The sequence below is a fragment of the Apteryx rowi genome, unplaced genomic scaffold (assembly GCF_003343035.1).
Source record: "Apteryx rowi isolate R43461 unplaced genomic scaffold, aptRow1 scaffold_555, whole genome shotgun sequence".
NCBI lineage: Eukaryota > Metazoa > Chordata > Aves > Apterygiformes > Apterygidae > Apteryx > Apteryx rowi.
In genome coordinates, this window is record NW_020450822.1 from 248967 (window position 1) to 266470 (window position 17504).

At 46.5% G+C, this 17504-nt stretch overlaps 1 protein-coding gene across 1 annotated transcript in view; it reads right to left on the reverse strand.

Annotated features, from left to right (window-relative positions):
* Positions 1 to 16175, reverse strand: part of ACSS1 (acyl-CoA synthetase short chain family member 1) — a 42711-nt gene extending 26536 nt beyond the window's left edge. Inside the window, exons 1-2 of the mRNA XM_026081600.1 lie at positions 15890 to 16175; positions 11553 to 11649 (exon numbers count right to left, since the gene is read on the reverse strand). Coding sequence (XP_025937385.1) covers positions 11553 to 11649; positions 15890 to 16175 — 383 coding nt within the window. The remainder of the gene's footprint in view (positions 1 to 11552; positions 11650 to 15889) is intronic.
* Between the last annotated feature and the right edge of the window lie 1329 nt (positions 16176 to 17504).

Here is a 17504-nt window from a genome sequence, read left to right on the forward strand (position 1 = left end):
ATGAACAGGTGAGAGGAGCAGCCACTGCCCAGGGGAGGAACCTCCCTTTCCCTCACTGATGGGCTCTGGCATGGGTAGAGCAGCCAGCGAGCTCGTGGCTGTCCTTCTGCCTCCAGAAGTTGGTGTCCACTCGTTTGACCTACAAGCTTATGAGGCTCAGTCAGAAGTTACTGAAACACTTGCGAGATAAACATAAACGGAAGCCGTCATCAGAAGATGTCCAGTGCTGTTTCCTTAATGTCAGGGAACTGCTGGAAGCACTTTACAGCTAGTAGTTTCTAAATTACAAGGGTAAGCAAAGTATTTGCATACATAGGGAAGAAAAAAGTGAAATTAAGCCCTGAGACACTTGCGTGAATCATATTTTACAAGATTCTCATCAACAACTGGATCACGCACAGTTTGAATTCGTCAGTTTGTCTTTTCCCCCATCATGTAACAAAGTAGTACAGTCCAGCAGAACTTAAGATATTGCTGCCACAAGAGTAAAACCACAACTACTTCCTCACAAAAAGAAATCTGAGAACACTGAGAACAGGAACAAAGGCTCAGTTCACAGTGTTTACCACTGTGACGTGCTGACTTAACGGCAGAAACATTCCTCTAAGGAACAAAAACACACTTTGTGGACAAGGACTTGTACATGTATGTTTTCTGATGCCTGTGCCAAGGATAATGCGATTGCAGCCATGCCTGAGATGAAGATGCTGTCATATCTCATGGACTGAACAACTCTGTGTTCACAGTAGAAGGACTCCAAGAAGAAGATAGATAAGTTCAGGATGCAGTGTCAGGCAAGGAGTGATCTCATACCAAGGAAAGAGCTGACCCTCACAGAATGCAGCAGAGCCTTCCACTTACTGATGCCAAGAACAGTCTCAGAGTCCTCTAGGAACAAAAATTGTCATCTGGGTTCAGGAGCTCACTGAATATCGGGGCCTAGAGGAGAGAAATATCTTCTATTCCCTAGCACAGTCATCTTCAATCTGTGCTTGGGGGTCTGCAAGCTACTCCAGTGCAAAAACTAAGAAAAACAAATGCATTTTGGGAGTCTGCATTTCAAAATAAGCTGTAAAGCATGAATCTACCAGTGTATCCTTATATCCAGGGACTGGGCACAGCTGTGAAAAACAAAAAAGAACAAGCAACTTTTCAATTAGTGGCTACGCCAAAAATAAAATAAAATGTTTCTGATCAGCCAAAAATTGTTTTGTTTCTTTTTCTAAACAGATGCACACAGGAAAAAGGCAAAGCCCAAGTGATCCACTTTGGAAATATCACAACAAAACCATGGGCTGAGAGTAACTTGGCATCTAGCTGGTTTAGGATAAAATCCTATCTGCACTGTCAGGGCAAGGAAGCAACACAGACATAAAGAAAGATACAGTGATGACTGGAGGGATACTATCTCCCTACCATTTTTTGAAGATAAGGAAAATCAGCCTCAAATCCCAGCCACAGCACTTTGTGTTACCTATTTTAAGAGTACTTCTGTAGCATTAACTAAATAGATCATTCTTGACGCACAATAACTTAGAGAGGCGGCCAGACGTGCCCAGTGCCAAGGTTCATACAGCCCAGTCTCTGGCAGTAGCCAGTAAGAGCTGCCACAGCAGAGAGACTGCAACCTGGTAGGAGGTAGATATAGAGTGTCTTTCCCCTGTACTGATTTTCATCCTTATCTCTTATAATTAGAGGTTGGCTTAAGCTCTAAAGCACAACATTTAATATCTCTTTCCAAGTGTTTTATAAACACAGTACTGCATATTCTTACTATCTACATAAATATGCAATCTGTCAGCTGTATTTTTTTGCTTACTTTTACGAAGTTCATGAACTGAACAACTCCCTACAATAATGAATTCCCACATTTGTTTTGCTTCTTGTCCTAAAAGGTCATATTCTCTTGTCCAGAATTCATTTGATGTTGCATTAGAGAAAAATCTCAACCTGGATAAATATAAAAGAGAGAACAAAATTGAACTTTGCTGCTGCTCAACTGTAAAGAGCAGAAAGTGAAGTAAGTCCCAAGCAGGCAGTTGTGAGAAAGCAAAATAAAAGCCACTTATCTGCAATGGAAAAATATGTGAGTGCTTTTAGACCTGCAACCACTTCCCTTGAACAGAAATGACAAGAGACCTCTGGCTAGTGTGTCCTTTCTGAACAACTCAGTGGTTCACTTGCTTAGTTAGGACTCAGTAATAGTGATAGCAGAAGCCTCCATCAGTTTTTATGATTAACCCCAATTTAACACTTGCTTAATGAGAATGTGTGAGCATGCTGATAAACAATAAGGAGTCGTTACATGTGCCCAAGTATTTATCCCCAGATCTATTTGCTTTGCCTTCTCCCTTGTGCTCTGAAAGGCCCAGATGGGAAGGTCATGCTCTGCTCTGCTCCCTTGGAGGTGGAGCACATGAGGGAATGGACACAAAGGTGAAGGGGCCATAGGGAAAGTGAAGCCAAGATCTCCGTCAAAGAAATCCACAAATCCCTGAGCACCAAGCATGTCTTTTGGCTCCCAGAGCAGCAACACACATTTCCTCTGCAGTTCAAGAAAGGGAGTTAGTAGAAATGCTGTGTCAGGACACCTATCCTTGACTCACTTACTCCTTTCCATACTGTTTGCTATCTAACAGACAGGTGATGAGTACACACTAGCAGTTTAGCATTTCCAGGACTTAACCTAGATGCCTGTGTCAGAATGGCATAAGCATCCTGCAGGGATGCTGCCTCAGCCTGCAAGCTTGACTGAACACCTCACCATTACACAGAGTTGGGTGAGACAGACCCATCGCATTCCTTGCTTGCTCCGAAAAACTGCATCCTCCCCACCTGCAACAGATGCTAAACTTGTCATTGCCATCACTCCATCATTCATGGTTAAAAGAGCAATGAGCAATTTGGATGGCCTGAAACCCTGTGCTGCCTGGCCCTTTGCAGAAAAGCTGTGGCAATACCATCTAACACAGGCAGCCTTTGCACAAGAAGGGATCTCCTGCCCGCCCACACCCAAAAGCATGCTGTGTCAGAAGCAAGGCTCATCTACCACAAACATACATCAGACACTGAACAGAGCTGGACACCGTCACCCTGGAGCCTGTAGGACAGTGATAACCAAATCTTCATTTGGGTACTGCCTGCACTGAAGCATGGGGTAAAAAGGAAGGTTAGAAGAAGCAGTTTTAGAGTAAAAACCTCTATACTGAAAGGCCTTAGCCTTTCCAGTAAAAGATAGAGCTTGGCTGGCTAGAGGCTTCAAGCAGACACGTACTGCTTCTTCAAACCACAAGAAGAGAGAGAAAGGCAAAATCCAAAGCAATGCTCGAAGTCTTGCCACCTGCCTGCACTTGCAAACGATTTCAATTCACTCACCGAGGCAGACTGTGCCGACCAGGGCATTATGTTCTGCAGAAATGGAGAAGAGAACCACCTGGGATTGACAGAGGAACTGGGCATACTGAGTGCCCCAGAGATGGCCAGCTCCCTGAATACAAGCCTGACAGGAAACAGCAAGATCTCAGTGGAGCAGCTGCTGGAGAAGGAAATGTGCTGCAAATAAAGGAAATGCCCAGCCTTTCTGACCACAGAAAGCTGAGAAACTGCAAAGCCAGTTAATGGCACAACAGATCACAACCGCTCTGCAAAACAGATTTTAAAGGGCAAGGGCAAACTGAACGAGTTGAGCAGTTAGACTCCATACAGGGACCACTTCAGTGGATAAAGTATCAGTGTAGAACTGAGAAATGGGGAACTAGCAACCAGCTAGACCCAAGAGGCAGTTACTGCTTGCATTACTACAAGCAAAGGGATCTTTTAAAACAAAGCACAGACATGGGACATAGTAGCAAAGCCAAGGACATGGTTGATGCATTAATGAACATAGGCAGGGAACGTAAAAATAAGGACAAGTGGAGGAGATTCTGGACTTGCTTCCAGAAAAAAAGTATCTTTCAACTAAAAATATGGACAAGAAGTCTGACCCATTTGTTGTACTGCAGGCGTGAAGGGAAACGGCTGCTGAATATGGATTCACATGAATGCAGCCAGGCAAAAAGCAAATGGCCAAAACGAACTAGGAAATGGCAGTATGTCAAACAGATCCATGTCAACTCTGGTCTCACTCTGCCTCTGCAGAGATGGGTCTAATTTACCCGTTTCAACCAAGCACCTCCAAACTCGGAGGGAAACACTGTCTTGACCCAGTGACACACCTGCTAAAGGTGTAGGAGACACGATGATAGGCCTTAAACACCTTGCACAAGAGCACTACAAACAGAGCCAGTCCTCCACAAGTGCCATCAGGAACATGAGCAGGAAGAAGCTGGATTGCACATAAATGCCCCCCTCCAGGTTAGTAACGACTACCCTGTTACAGAGCTAGTCTTGGGTTTGCTCTCTTGGGCCACTCCTGATCCGCTGCCCACTCGTTTCCATAAGCTTTGGAACAAGCCCTTCACATAGCCGTTTCATGTTACAAGCTGCTGAATAACAATCTTCTTCCACGAAAAGCACAGTCTGCTCCTGTTGTTACCATGTAGCCCTGTAATACAGTATTGCCTTTGCTAGGAACAGGTCACAGGCTTTGTACTGAGTTTGCAAGGCCTCAGGAATGAAGCTTGTTAGGCTTGCTCTGCCTGAACTTTTCTTGATGTATCTACAGCTTTGTTTCACTTGGTTTAGCTGCAAAGCAATTTTTCTAATTGACCAGGTGGCTATGACTAATCTGTTTTACTTTTGTTTATCTTTCTATGGTACCATGATGGTTTTATGACTCTAATATAATGATGTAGTATAGAAAAATACAAGCCTGGTATGATAATGGAGGCCCTGAGAATTGGAGATATAGGCGTGGGATGACAAGAGATGGGGCACTGGAGACCTCATGCTATAATCAACACCTGAGGTCAGTTAAAGAAATGCAGACCTGGAGCTAGACAAAACTGGCATTAGGAGTAACAAAGAGAACAAAGAAATAGGATCTAACATATATAAATGCCATCATATACAGTAAATTTTGATGTAACATGGATCTGCAGACCAATGAAGAAAGAACAAGGTGTAAAAGCATGGTAGCAAACATATAAAAATTACCCGAAGTGGATCCTAGAGTGATGGAGAAGAAACCATCAGCATGAACATCATATTCCTACTGGCAAAGGACTCCACATGCTGATGACGCAGCATAAAGCCCCACCAACATTAGAAGGAAACAACCAGCCCTAGGACCCAAAGGAGCAGTGGAAGGGTGAGCATAACACCAGGAAAAGATGTAGTAACTAAAAAGTGTGTATATAACAATTTTAACTATTTATTATTCTTTCTAAGTAGATCTGGACTAATAATGATTAATCTGGACTAATAATGATTAGACTGTTAAGATTTCAATTGTACTAAGAATAAATTCTTGCCTTTATTATAGGTAAAGTGTGTTGGGGGTTTTTTTGCCCATAAACAAGATTCTAAGTGCTAACACTGTTCCATTCTATGGACTGATCACATTTTATGCAGGCTTTTCCTCAGCTATCACAGCATCACTTATAAGCACAAAGGCTGCAAGGCTGGCCCTTCAGCAAAACCAGTAAATCACTGTTCAGGCCAATATTTCTGTTTAAGCCATAATCTAATAGATACAGTGCTTCCTTCCCTATCTTTATGACATCTTCATTCTGAAACTACCAGATCATACTTCTCCTAGCTCCCTCCTCAGATATAGTGGTGCCTGTGTTTCCAAAGCCCATCATTCAATGTCTAGAACAAAGACTCCTGTAAAACCAACAAATGGCCGTTCTCTGAGGCATTTCAGAGCTGCCTGACAGAAACATTTTTTCTAAGAACTCTGATGTTATCTTTCACTACAGCAAGACAGCCTGCAGCTTTCTAAACAAAAGAAGCCAATTCTTTTTACATGAAAAAAAAAAACGCATCAAAACCTTCTTCGGGAAACAGCCTTTTGCACAGTGTTTCTAGATATTTTGCTAATTCATCTACTGTTTTAACAGTATGTTTTTAATTAAATAGCTTCATCACAAACCATGTTCTCTGCTGTCTCAGCACTAAGACTGGGTTGAGTATTTCTTGCAGCGAACAGTTTATTTCCCGGAAACAAAGTCTGGATCAGGCTGAAACTATTTGAAAATTCAGACCAGTTGCACCAACTAGTTTATTTAAAAAAAAAAAACAAACACCCAAGATCTGGGCATCTTATCCCATTTCCTAGCTGTTGCTCTACATGAGTTACTATGAAACAGCCAAGATCAAAGCCTGACTCCATACCCCATGACAACAAAGCCAAGGGTACTGTTGCTCGAGACACTGGTTCACGTCCTCTGGAACACAGTAGGTGTTCAGATCCCATCTCTCCTTCCTGCATCAATGCTCCAGCCACAAGGATAATGCACAAATCTAGTCACCCTCATTGCAGCTTCCATGAACAGTCCCTCAGTTTAGCCCTCCGTTTTCCTCGCTTCTTGCTAAATAGAGAAAACATACATTTCTTTTTCACCTCAACATTTTTCCATTTTAGTGAGAATAATTGAAAAATATAGGGTTCAGTACGATTTTTTTTAACTATAGGTTCAATTGCTAAGCCAAGAAATCCATTCCCACAATCCTCCAGCCTTTCTTCAGACATCCTGAAGCCAAGGAGAGGTCAAGTCTTTGCAAATGTTTTCAGGTGAGGAAGTGAAAAGTCCCCAGAGCTGCCTTGGATGGGGTAAGCCTACAAGTCTTGGATAGATTTATTTGTGAGTTCACCTTAGGAAGCCAACACTGGAAAGACGGGTAACAATTTGCTGTCACTGAGAAACACTTTTCACATTACACAACCTACCCACATGGCTTCTACACTGCCATCTCTGCTGCAATCTCTGATACAGTCTCAACTGTTTCATCTCTGGCTGAGAAACCACCACACTGGGGTTTCTCTGGAGGAAGCTGCAATATGGCTAACGAAGGCGCTCAACCACTACCCCTTTGCACATCTAATCCGCACATGTTGAAAATCTACTCTGGACCCCAGTTCCTGCCCCCTTAGCTTCTGTTTTCCTCTCCTTAACTTGTATTTCACATTTTGAATGTTCCCTCTCCCCACAACCTTTTCTGCAGCCCACATCTTCTTTGCCTGGCTCCCATCGGCAATATCCCTTTCCATAAAGCCTCATTTTGTTCAGACTAGTTCAGTCTGTATCCCCAGCCCAACTCTCCCTTTGAGAGGGACTCTCACCCTCTTTCCATGCTAGTGCAATTCCTTTACAACCTGATGTGCCGCCTGCTCTTGAACAGTCTGACAAAGTTGGGACCCATCCTGATGGCTGACAGAGGGATTCAGCCAATTAGCAGGATATTCACCGTGCCCGCATCATTAGTTTGCTCCTCTGGGCTTGTGTACACAGGATTTTGCAGTGCTAGGTAACACTTGCTCACAGGTGGCTAAGCCATGCAGGCTGTGGTAAACAAGGGAATGCTAAAGAGCATAAATAACCCCACTGCAGTCAGGGGGAGGTCTGCTGTAATTTCACCTGCTGTCTTTAACCTTCCCTATTGTCAGGTTTATAGAGGCTGTAACCCAACAGCTCCAGCCATGAACTGTCTGCTTATATATCCAACTGATAATAGAGCACCCTAAAACCTAGGCTCAGCAACACCTCAGAAAATTCCCCTGCAAGGTTTCAAGGCTTTCAGGCCCTGACAACATCCACAGAACAGGACAAAAAACTCCCAGCTGGGTTGGACGCTTCTACCAACAAATTCAGCTGGCCACTGACAGCAGCACACTCCTTCAGGTTATCTGCTCTCTCACCAGTGCCCAGCCAATGATGATGACTTTACAGTGTTTTGGCCTCCAGAGAGCCAAAGGCTGGCATGATCTCTCCCCGCTTTGCAGACTGCAGCCACCAAAGCTCAGGACAGTGGCAGGACCTGTTGCTGCAGAGCAGTAAAAAACAGTTTTCCTGCCTTCTCATTCAAAACTGGAGACAATTTGAAATTTAGCTGAATTTCTACTTGATGGAAAATGAAACTCCTAGGGGGAAAAAAAGCACAAGAGGGGCCAGAGAACGTTTTTCCCCAAAAGGCTGAGTTGCATTGGCTAGAGAGACAGGACAAACCTCAGTAGTGAAAGAGATCATTTGAGAGAAGGCTGAGAACCAGTGACTTGAGCAGCCTGATGCTCTCATGCCATTTAACCATGGCTCCAGTGTCTGGGCTACATCAAACACAGGTGGTGAAAGCTGCTAAACTTATACTCCCTGCCACAGGAAAGAGGTGCTGAGGCTGCTCTAGGAGCCAGGTGCCCTCCAGCAGGTTAGCACCTCTCTCTTGGGCAGCCCTGGGCTGCCAGGCAAATGGGAAGGAGTGGGGAAGACTTTCCAAAGAGGCAATTCAGTTTTATAGCAGAGGTTTTTATAAGAAAATATGTACTCATTACAGGTGAGCTGGTAAGGGCAGCAATAACCATTCAAACAAAGCTGAAAGATTTTGCCCACTGCTTTTTGGATCTTTGCCAATAAGGTGAGGTTAGAATTCCCTTCCCAGGAAGGAGCACTTAAACCCAGTCGTGTAAACACAACCTGCCTGGCTGACAGCCATGCATGACTGCAGCAGGACTCACAGCACGGCCCCACCAGCTCTTTGCCCACTGCAAGCCAGGCAGTTACTGCGATATCAGAGGCAAAGAGAGGCTCTTACTTCTCCCGAGACTGAGCAAGCTGGGGCTGCATTTCCAGCCAGTGCATGGAGGAGGCCTTTCTGTCCAAACGATCAAGCGCACATCCCTGAGGAAGAAGCCATTCCAGCCCTTTTCCTGCACAGCAGCTTGCTTCCTTTGCAGGCTGTGATGGGAACAGGGCCAACACTCTGCTGTTTGCTTGCCACTAACAGCTCCCCAGAGGAGTAGGGAGAGCATCCACACCAGCAGCTTTATCTTTCCTCATGCCTCACAAGGTTTATCAATAAGAAGAAAATGCTCACACCAGCCAGCTTTGCAAAGCAGATAATGGAGCAAATGGGTGCATTGTACTCCCTAGCACTTAAGCCCTAGACACCTCCAAGCTGAGCTTCCAGGACCTTCCTCAAGGCTGGTCAGTGACAACACAACCAAAAGTGTTTACCTTCCTAGTGCATGAGCTTAAGGCTCTTGTCCCATTAACAATGCATCCGAATCCTAAAGATAGGATCATGTTTTCTCTGCCACAGAAGCAGAGATCAGATACAAGAGTTTAGGTCCTCCTGATAGCATCCCTTTCATGACTCCAGCCTTCACTCAGGGCCTGTCCTGCACTGAAGCCAAGATGCAGAGATTACCCTACTGCAGAAGGCTCACTGAGGATTACTGAACTGGCATCACAATTTCTGTGCCACCTCTTTCTAATATACTTCCCCCCCAAAAAATTCTAGACAAAACAAGATGTTACTGCAAAAAGTTTTCAACTAAGCTCAGCATCAAAGGGAGGTCAGTACCAACATGCCTTGGAAAATCCTACTGCCTGATTTAAAACCTTTACAAACGCAGCCCAAAGTCCATAGAAGAGGCTGTTATTTCAAGACAAAACACTTGATTCTTTCCTTGCATACAGCCATATTACACCATTGCTTTCAGCAAAGCTATTCCTGACTTAACAGTGAGATGTGGAGAATCAGGCAATCTGTTTTTCCACTTTGTGGAAATTCTCTTGATAAAATGTGTCACCAGAATGCAGTCACTTCTCACCACAGGTACCACCAGTATCAGGCAGAAACAGGAACATGGCTCTCAGAATTTGAAAACCAAGGTTGCCAACTTGTCCTTCACCTAGATATTCTCCTTTTTGGTTGCTAGGTATCTTATCTTTGCACAGCTGCACAAAGATGGGCTCAGTTTTCAGGGTGGGCAAGTTGTCTTCAAGCTACTGCAATCCCAGATCCACAGGCTGATATATGCTTTCCTCCAAACACATTTTTGGCATGCCATGTGCCAAGAAAAAACAGTCCTGTTGCTATTCAGAAAAGGCTTGTCATTCCTCCTGAGATCCCAAGAAGACAGTCTGAGGGCTTACTTCGGAGTATCTCAGCACATTTCAAGTAGCACAGCCTAAGGGGGAGGCTAGAGTTGCCTTGAGTGAGGCTGTGCTATCTGATGGGCTGGTCTTCCTCTCAGGTTAACCAGAGCGCAAAGCACATCAGCCAATTCCCACCTCTGGTCTACCCCCATTTTCACACCTGGGACATGAAGACAGCAGTAAAAGTACATATATCACCCCAAGCTCTGGGACAAACCCTAGATTCTACCTCCTTTTATACCACCAGGATGGCAAAAGCAAAATTCAAAGCATTTAGCTAAGCTACCAAGCAGATTACAACCCATTTATATCATAACATACTTACAGAACAGGTTAAATAACACCGCTGAGATTAAGACCAACCAGCTTCTTCCACAGTTTTACATAAGCCAGCATTTATTTCTACTGTATGGTGTACTAACCTCTCGTAGCTATTAGTACAGCCATTCTCCCTGCTGACCAGCTTTGTCACTCCAGCCAATGATGTTTTTTGAAGCTCAATAAATGCTGAAGGTGAACCAGGCTGGAACCTATTTACGGTCAAAAAGTTCCAGGAATCCCAACTGTCCACACGCTGCAGAAGATAGCTTGTAAAACTAAGAGTTAGATGGCAAGACTTTGTATGTCTCCTGTGCTCTCTGATCCAGTGGATGATCAAATATCTAGCTGCATCAGGGAAGCACTGAAGAACGTACAAGTCTGGGCAACCTTTAACCCTTATTAGAGAGAGACAATGCAGAAGGCATTTTTGCAGGCATGCCTGTCATCTCACTGAAAGTACACACCATGGAGGAGAGAAATATGTTTGAAGGCTGCCATCTTCTAGCAAACCCTAGCACCTGTAGCAGCAATTACTAGTTGGCATCACTCAGAGCAGCCTTAAGGTTGCTCTAAAGTGCACAGGGGATGGAGAAGATAAATATAGGGAACTTCAAATCCCCTCCAGCAAGGATTCAGCTACTAACAACACAAGATGTTGTTTGCACCAGCACATTTGCCGCTGTTCTGAAACTGAAAGCTGCTCATGAACTTTTACCATGGATACCACTAACAAGCAAAACTAACTGGCAGATGTGAACATAAGCCAGGGAGAAGTACGGTCTTTCTGTCCTGAAAGCTCCCACTAAGACAGAAAACAACTACAGGCAGGCCTGATTAAAGCCATAACCAGAAAAAGATGCCAGATCAGAATCTGCAGTCTTCAGCTACTGTTGCTTATTTACATCCATTGTACCTCTTATCCTGCAATATATTTATTACATAGGTGTCTAAGATCAGGAAGACCTCCCCATGAAGAACCCAAGGTAAGAGTATCATTTCTGGATGGGAACATGACTCCATTTTTCAGCAGCTATCTCATCATGATACAACAACCCAGCAGCAATGCTGTGGCTGCACGTCCTCAGTGCTGGGGTACCTTGGAAGAAAGCAGAGTTTCACAGACATCAGAATTCAAAAAAGCAGCTCTTTTCCAAGTCCCACAACATTGCCAGGCATTGTGAGAAGCTGGCATACCTGTATGTAACATGCACTGCAGATCCAGGCTCATCTCTCTCCCAAATCAAAGCCACTCTGTCCGGAGACTTTTGGACATGTTGATCCAAGCAATTTACTGTAAGAAAACAGAGGTTTAAACAAAGCCTGAACATATGCAAGATGTTCTGTAAACTTAGCTTGGTCAAGCACAAAGGCAAGTAAGCATAAAATGAAACATCAGCTGTTAGCTAGCTAACCACCCACTCATTTATGACACTGAGAAAAGTTGTCCTTTACCGTATTTGTAGTAATGTATTATACTAAATCAGTACAGCTGCCTTAGAGAGGGCAACCCCATAAGAGGCATTGGCCAGTTCAAGTCAGCTCAGCTCCACTGACACTCAAAGGAGTTGTGCGTAAACCAGCAGAAAATCTCTTCCTTGCTCCCACCAGCACAAAGATAAGAAGAATTGTCTGTGATGATGTCCTCCGCAGAAGAGCATTTCACTACATAAATCTGACAGACTGTCTTTCCTAATTTGCATTTTTAGCAATGCATCATTTGAATTTTCTAGTTAGAGCTCATGCAAAACTTTTTTTTTTTTTTTTCGCATAGGCATAATGGGAGAGCTGAATCTCTCACCTAAATGAAAATATCTAAAACCCTGGGATCTAGCATAAACTCACAGATTACAGTGGAGGCCTAAGAAGTCAGGAAGTGTACACGGACAGCAACACAGGGTGTCAGTCCAGCTCATCTAGACATCTGAGAAAGGTCTCAAACTGTGTGCTTCACCTCCTAAAATGTGAAGGCTGAATTACCTCCTGGAGGTACATCCCTCCCTCCAACAACTGTAGAGTAAACCTGGACAACTATGTGAAATGGGATGGTCCAAGTGAATTGAGAGAGCACCTACCTTAAAGAAACTTTTAAAGAATGCACCCAAACTTGCCTGCATGTTCAGCATTGCCTCACGGTTAGAGATTAATCCTGTTAGGTATTTACTCCAAACCTACACTAAACATACTTATTTCATTACATTCTTCTAAAGGCAGTTACTTTATTTCAACAGACTGTCAAAAAACAATCAGGCACAATGCTGCATAACTCATAGAGAACCCCCCAAAAAATGCAGTGTTTCAGATCATATTTCCTAGAAATGTTAATACTGGTGGGGAAGGATTTTATTCTTCCAGATAAATTAAGTGCAATGAAAGCTGACAATTGTGCTGTCAGAATTTGTGTTGTTTAAATAAGCTACAGTCTGCTTCTGCTATTCTGTGATCAAATCTGAATTACAATACTGCACCTAAGGTGGGAATGAGTCCCTAAACATGGACAGAAGGTAGAATTCCCTCAGAATTCAGCATATTTCATTAGAGAACAACCATCGATCTCAAAAACATAATCTCACAAGAGAAAAAAAAGAGCACTTTTGTTGTTTAAAGTCTTTTACTTTTTAATGAAAGTTCCTGCAGAAATACTATAAAGGAGATAAAATAATTCCTCACGTCATCTTAGTATGATACAGGAGGTCAAACGCTCTCATCAGGAATGCTTTAAACATTTATTATACAGTTTCCTATGAGAACTCTTTCATCTATTCATAGGTAATTAGATGCATTTTGGTGTGGGACCCTTAACAACTCCTACCTCCAAGCTTATTGTAGCAATACCCTTATGTATTGCGCCACACTACCAGTAAATCACATTACCGTGGATTGGTTTCCCCAGCAACATTTCTTCCTCACGAGCAGCAGTACTAGATTTCAGTGAGAATCTGTACTGCAGTAAGCCCCAGCTGAGAGCAAAGCCAAGTGTGAGCTTTAGCTCTTTGCTCAGTAAGAACTCACAGGTGAATCAAGGCCAAATGCTATTAATTCCTTCCTGCTCTTACAAGTGCCTTTCACTCACTTAACAGAAGAGAACATAGTGACCTTCCCCTCATAGCTACACTGTAGTGGGTTTTCCATATGCCTTCTTGCCTCCTCAACAGTGCTTGGAAAAGCACATAGAAACTATTTAGATGAGACATGCTCCTGAGAACCTGGTGCCTGGGAAGTGCAGTAAGTTGTTGGGGTCTTTTCCTAGTAAGAAGCTATATTGCAATAAACCCACAAGGCCCGAACCTCACACTTCCTGCAAATGCTACTGCAAGGTCTCTCCAAGCAAAGAGCAGTAGTTTTTTTCAGTTGCCTACAAGCCAGCTATGTCTGGAGAGGGGAATATAGGATGCTGTGGAACAGGGACCTGAAGAGTTTCCGTGTTTCTATATTCAGCATTCAACTCAAGGGATTGAGGGACAAAACCAGAGCTACTCATCAAGCTACTCATCTTTTTGGTGCTTTAAAAGAAAAAAAACAGCAATGGAAAAACCTTTTAATTCTGTGCATCTGTCTTTCAGTTGTCTCTGTATTTTTTTTAACTATGCAAAGAAAACTGAGTGGCATTTAGTGCCTGCAGAAGAACGAGATGCAAGAAATGAACTAATAGTTGGATCCAGCAATACCTGGATTTTAGACACTTGGCCCATGTGGGATCCAGAACAAGGTACTGGCCCCACTATCCAGAGGAAAGAAACAGATCCAAAAGTCTGTGCTCAGCCAGGATCTTCCTCTCAGCAGGAATAACTGAAGTCTTGTTACAGAAGCCTAGCTAAAATCTCACTTCTCTCTGGATCCTGGATGCTGGAATCAGGGCCAGGCACACACCCTCCTTCATTTGGGTTCCACAGCTGGGAATCCTCCCTTGAGGGCAGATGCTCAGCTATGTTCTTTGGAAGACCTGAGGAGGGTTTGCTCTTTTGTTTTGAAACACAGTAGTCACAGGTGTTACAGTCTCTGCATTCCTGAACAACAGCCTAGTGTTTCAAGCACTCTTCCCAGAAATGAGAGATGAAGTTAAAAACCATACCTCCCCCTTAAAGCCTTCGCTGCCAAGTTATACCCTAGACAGGGGCCGGGGCTTCATCCCACTGGATGAAGCTGGGCCACAGTGCAGAAAAGACCTCAGGGCAGATGGAGCCAGAAAGAAGCTAAGAGGTATTTAGGATTGTCAGAGAGACCTGCCTGGGCTCCAGTTCCCTTCATGTTTAGCCTGTTTGAAATAATTCTTGGGTCCTGCAGAAATTGAACTGCTTCTGCCTGGCAACATCAGTTCTTTGTGTCACCTCATCTGCCTGTCATTTGCCTGCAGGAACTGCAACATAGGCTATGGCAACAGCATTACTGTGAACATAGCAAAAGTCAGCCCAAACACCTAAAGAAACGCTGCCTTTCCTAGATCCTCCCTGACGCAGGTCGAATAGCACATTACATGACAGACTTGGCTCACGTGTGCTGACTAAGGCAAGTCAGCAAGAGCAAAGACCTCTGAACGGGATGCCGGCACTTCACGCTGTATGTGCTCACAGCAGATCTCAGCTCACTCCCAGGGCTTTTCTCCCTTACATGGATATTCTTGCCTTTTGCAGCCTTGTAAACAAAACAATCATAACAAATCTTCTGTTTCTTCATGTAAGTGATGAAGCTAGAAGAAACAATCCAAATCAGCTTCTCATTTAAGACAGAAAAAAGACTGCAGCTTCCTCTGTAAAAGATGAACAGTGGGATTTTGTACCACTTGGTTCACCTTTGCACGGGCATTGCAGTGTCCTTGCCATCACAGGGCTGCAGCTGCGACTGGGGTGGGCAATGATCAAGCAGCACCCTGCACCCCACTGAGTGGCCCCTGGGGTGAAGAGTGGCACAGGCAACTCAAGGGAATGCATACAGCATCCTGACTGACAAAGTCACCCCATGTCTCAGAAGGGCTTCGCTAGCCTTTACGTAGTTTCTAAACACAGAAAAAGCATTCGCTGTAATACGTTTTCCGCCAAAGCGATTTCAGGGGCAGCGTCTGAGCAGAAAACGCGCCAGCACACCTGTGCAGGAGAGGGCAGAGTGAGGGTTATTAGGGCCTATTTAGGGTTATCTGCAGCTCTGGGTTTTTTCCTCAGTTTGGAGTATTTCATAACGCCGCTGAGATTTTCCCCAGCCGGCACAAAATGCCATCCTCCAGGGAACTGCATTATTGAACCGAGTTCCTCATTCTTCCCCCAAAGAGGGGCTCGAGCACAGGCTACCGCGGGGCAAACCTTCCGGAAAGCCCAAACGCAACCGCCGGAGCCGCGGCGGCGGCCTCGGGCTGACACGACACCCCGGGGCGGGCTGTGGAGAAACGCTTCCAGCAGCCCCGGGCGGCCCCAACGGCCGCCGCCAACGGCCGCCACAGCCACCTGGGCGGCCCCAACGCCCCGGGCCCGCGGCGGCCCGTCCCGGCGAGGCGGAGAAGCGGCCGCCGGGGCGGAGGGGATGCCCGGCGGCGCCGGCCTTACCGGAGACGTTGAGGCGGCCGCCGAGGAACCAGCGGGCGACGCCGCCGGCCGGGCCGGCCTCGCACGCCGTGTGGAAGGGGCTGTCCCAGCGCAGCGCCCCCCGCGCCACCTCGGACCAGAAGCCGCCGGGGTCGCGGGTCGCCCGCTCCTGCCAGGCCCTGTAGCCGCCGGGCGGGCTCAGCCCGGCGCCGCTGGCGCAGCAGCGGGCGGCGAGCGCGCCCCGGCTCCGCGGCAGCGGGCGGCTGAGGGCGCGCAGCCCCCGCGCGCGGGCCGCCGCCAGCGCCATGGGGCACAGTCCTGCTCCGCCGTCGGGGCCGCGCCGCTGCCGGCCGCGGCGCCGCCCCGCCAGCCGCGGCAACACCCCTCGGCCGCGGAGGGAGAGAAGCCGCCCGCGCGGGGAAGGAATGCCCCGGCCCGGCCCCGGGAACACCCCCGCCTCCCGCACGGCCCTGGGAACACCGCCAGCGCCTACCCGGGGGCATCCCTGCACCCGCACAGAGACACCCCCGGCACCCATGGGAACCCCCCCCGGCACCCAGAGAGACACCCCTGTGCTCACACAGCCCTGGGAACACCGCAGCACCCGCACAGAGACACCTCCAGCACCCGCACAGCCCTAGGAGCACCCCTGGCACCCAGAGGGACACCCCTGCACCCACACGGCCTTGGGAACACCCTGGCACCCACATGGCCCTGGAAACAGCCGTTGCACCCATACAGAGACACTCCTGCACCCACATGGACCTGGGAACACCGGGCACCCATCAGGTCACCCCTGCACCACACAGCTGTGGGAACACTGCAGCACCCACGCAGAGACACCCGGCACCCACATGTTCCCACATAGCCCTGGATATACCCAGAGCACTCACACAGGTACTCCCCAGCACCCACATGGCCCTGGGGACAACCCCCTGCACCCAGATATACCCCTTGTATCTGCGTGGCCCCGGGAACAATGCCCCTGCACAGACATGCACCCAGAGATACACCTCCCACACACACCATCATCATTATGGACGCTGGTGCACCAGTACAGTCCCGCACATCAACACACACAGCAGCTCCTGCCTGCACAGTCACACACAGAGCAATGTTCAGCACACACACCCTGTCACATTAACAACACCCGTATGTCACCATGTGCACCGACACTGCTACACACCGTACCGTCCCATCAGAGAAGCACCTCCCTGCACCGCTGTATCACGGCACTCTTCCGCACCCCACCTTGCCAGGAGCACGGGGCAGCTGCACAGCTTACCAGTGATGCCCTAATCCTAGCACCAGGCTGGCTGAGCGATCACATTCATCCCTGACTATAATGCAACCTCTCAACAAGGAGCAGCATCTGTAACAAGTGACACTGCTGTTCTCCTCTGTGCAGAGCAGGGAATTCTTTGCTGAACCGAAGAAATTAATTCTTTTAGGCAGTCTGGTCCAGCCTGCCAGCACCCAGCTTGAAAGCCCATATTTGAGGAGCAAGTTTTGGGTATCTTTAAGAAGTGCCAAACTACCTGAGCACTTCCTAAATGCTAATCAACTAATTCCCAGAGCTCTTGCAGTCAAAGCACATTTCACATGCAAGAGCAACAGCTTTAACCTACTTTTTCAG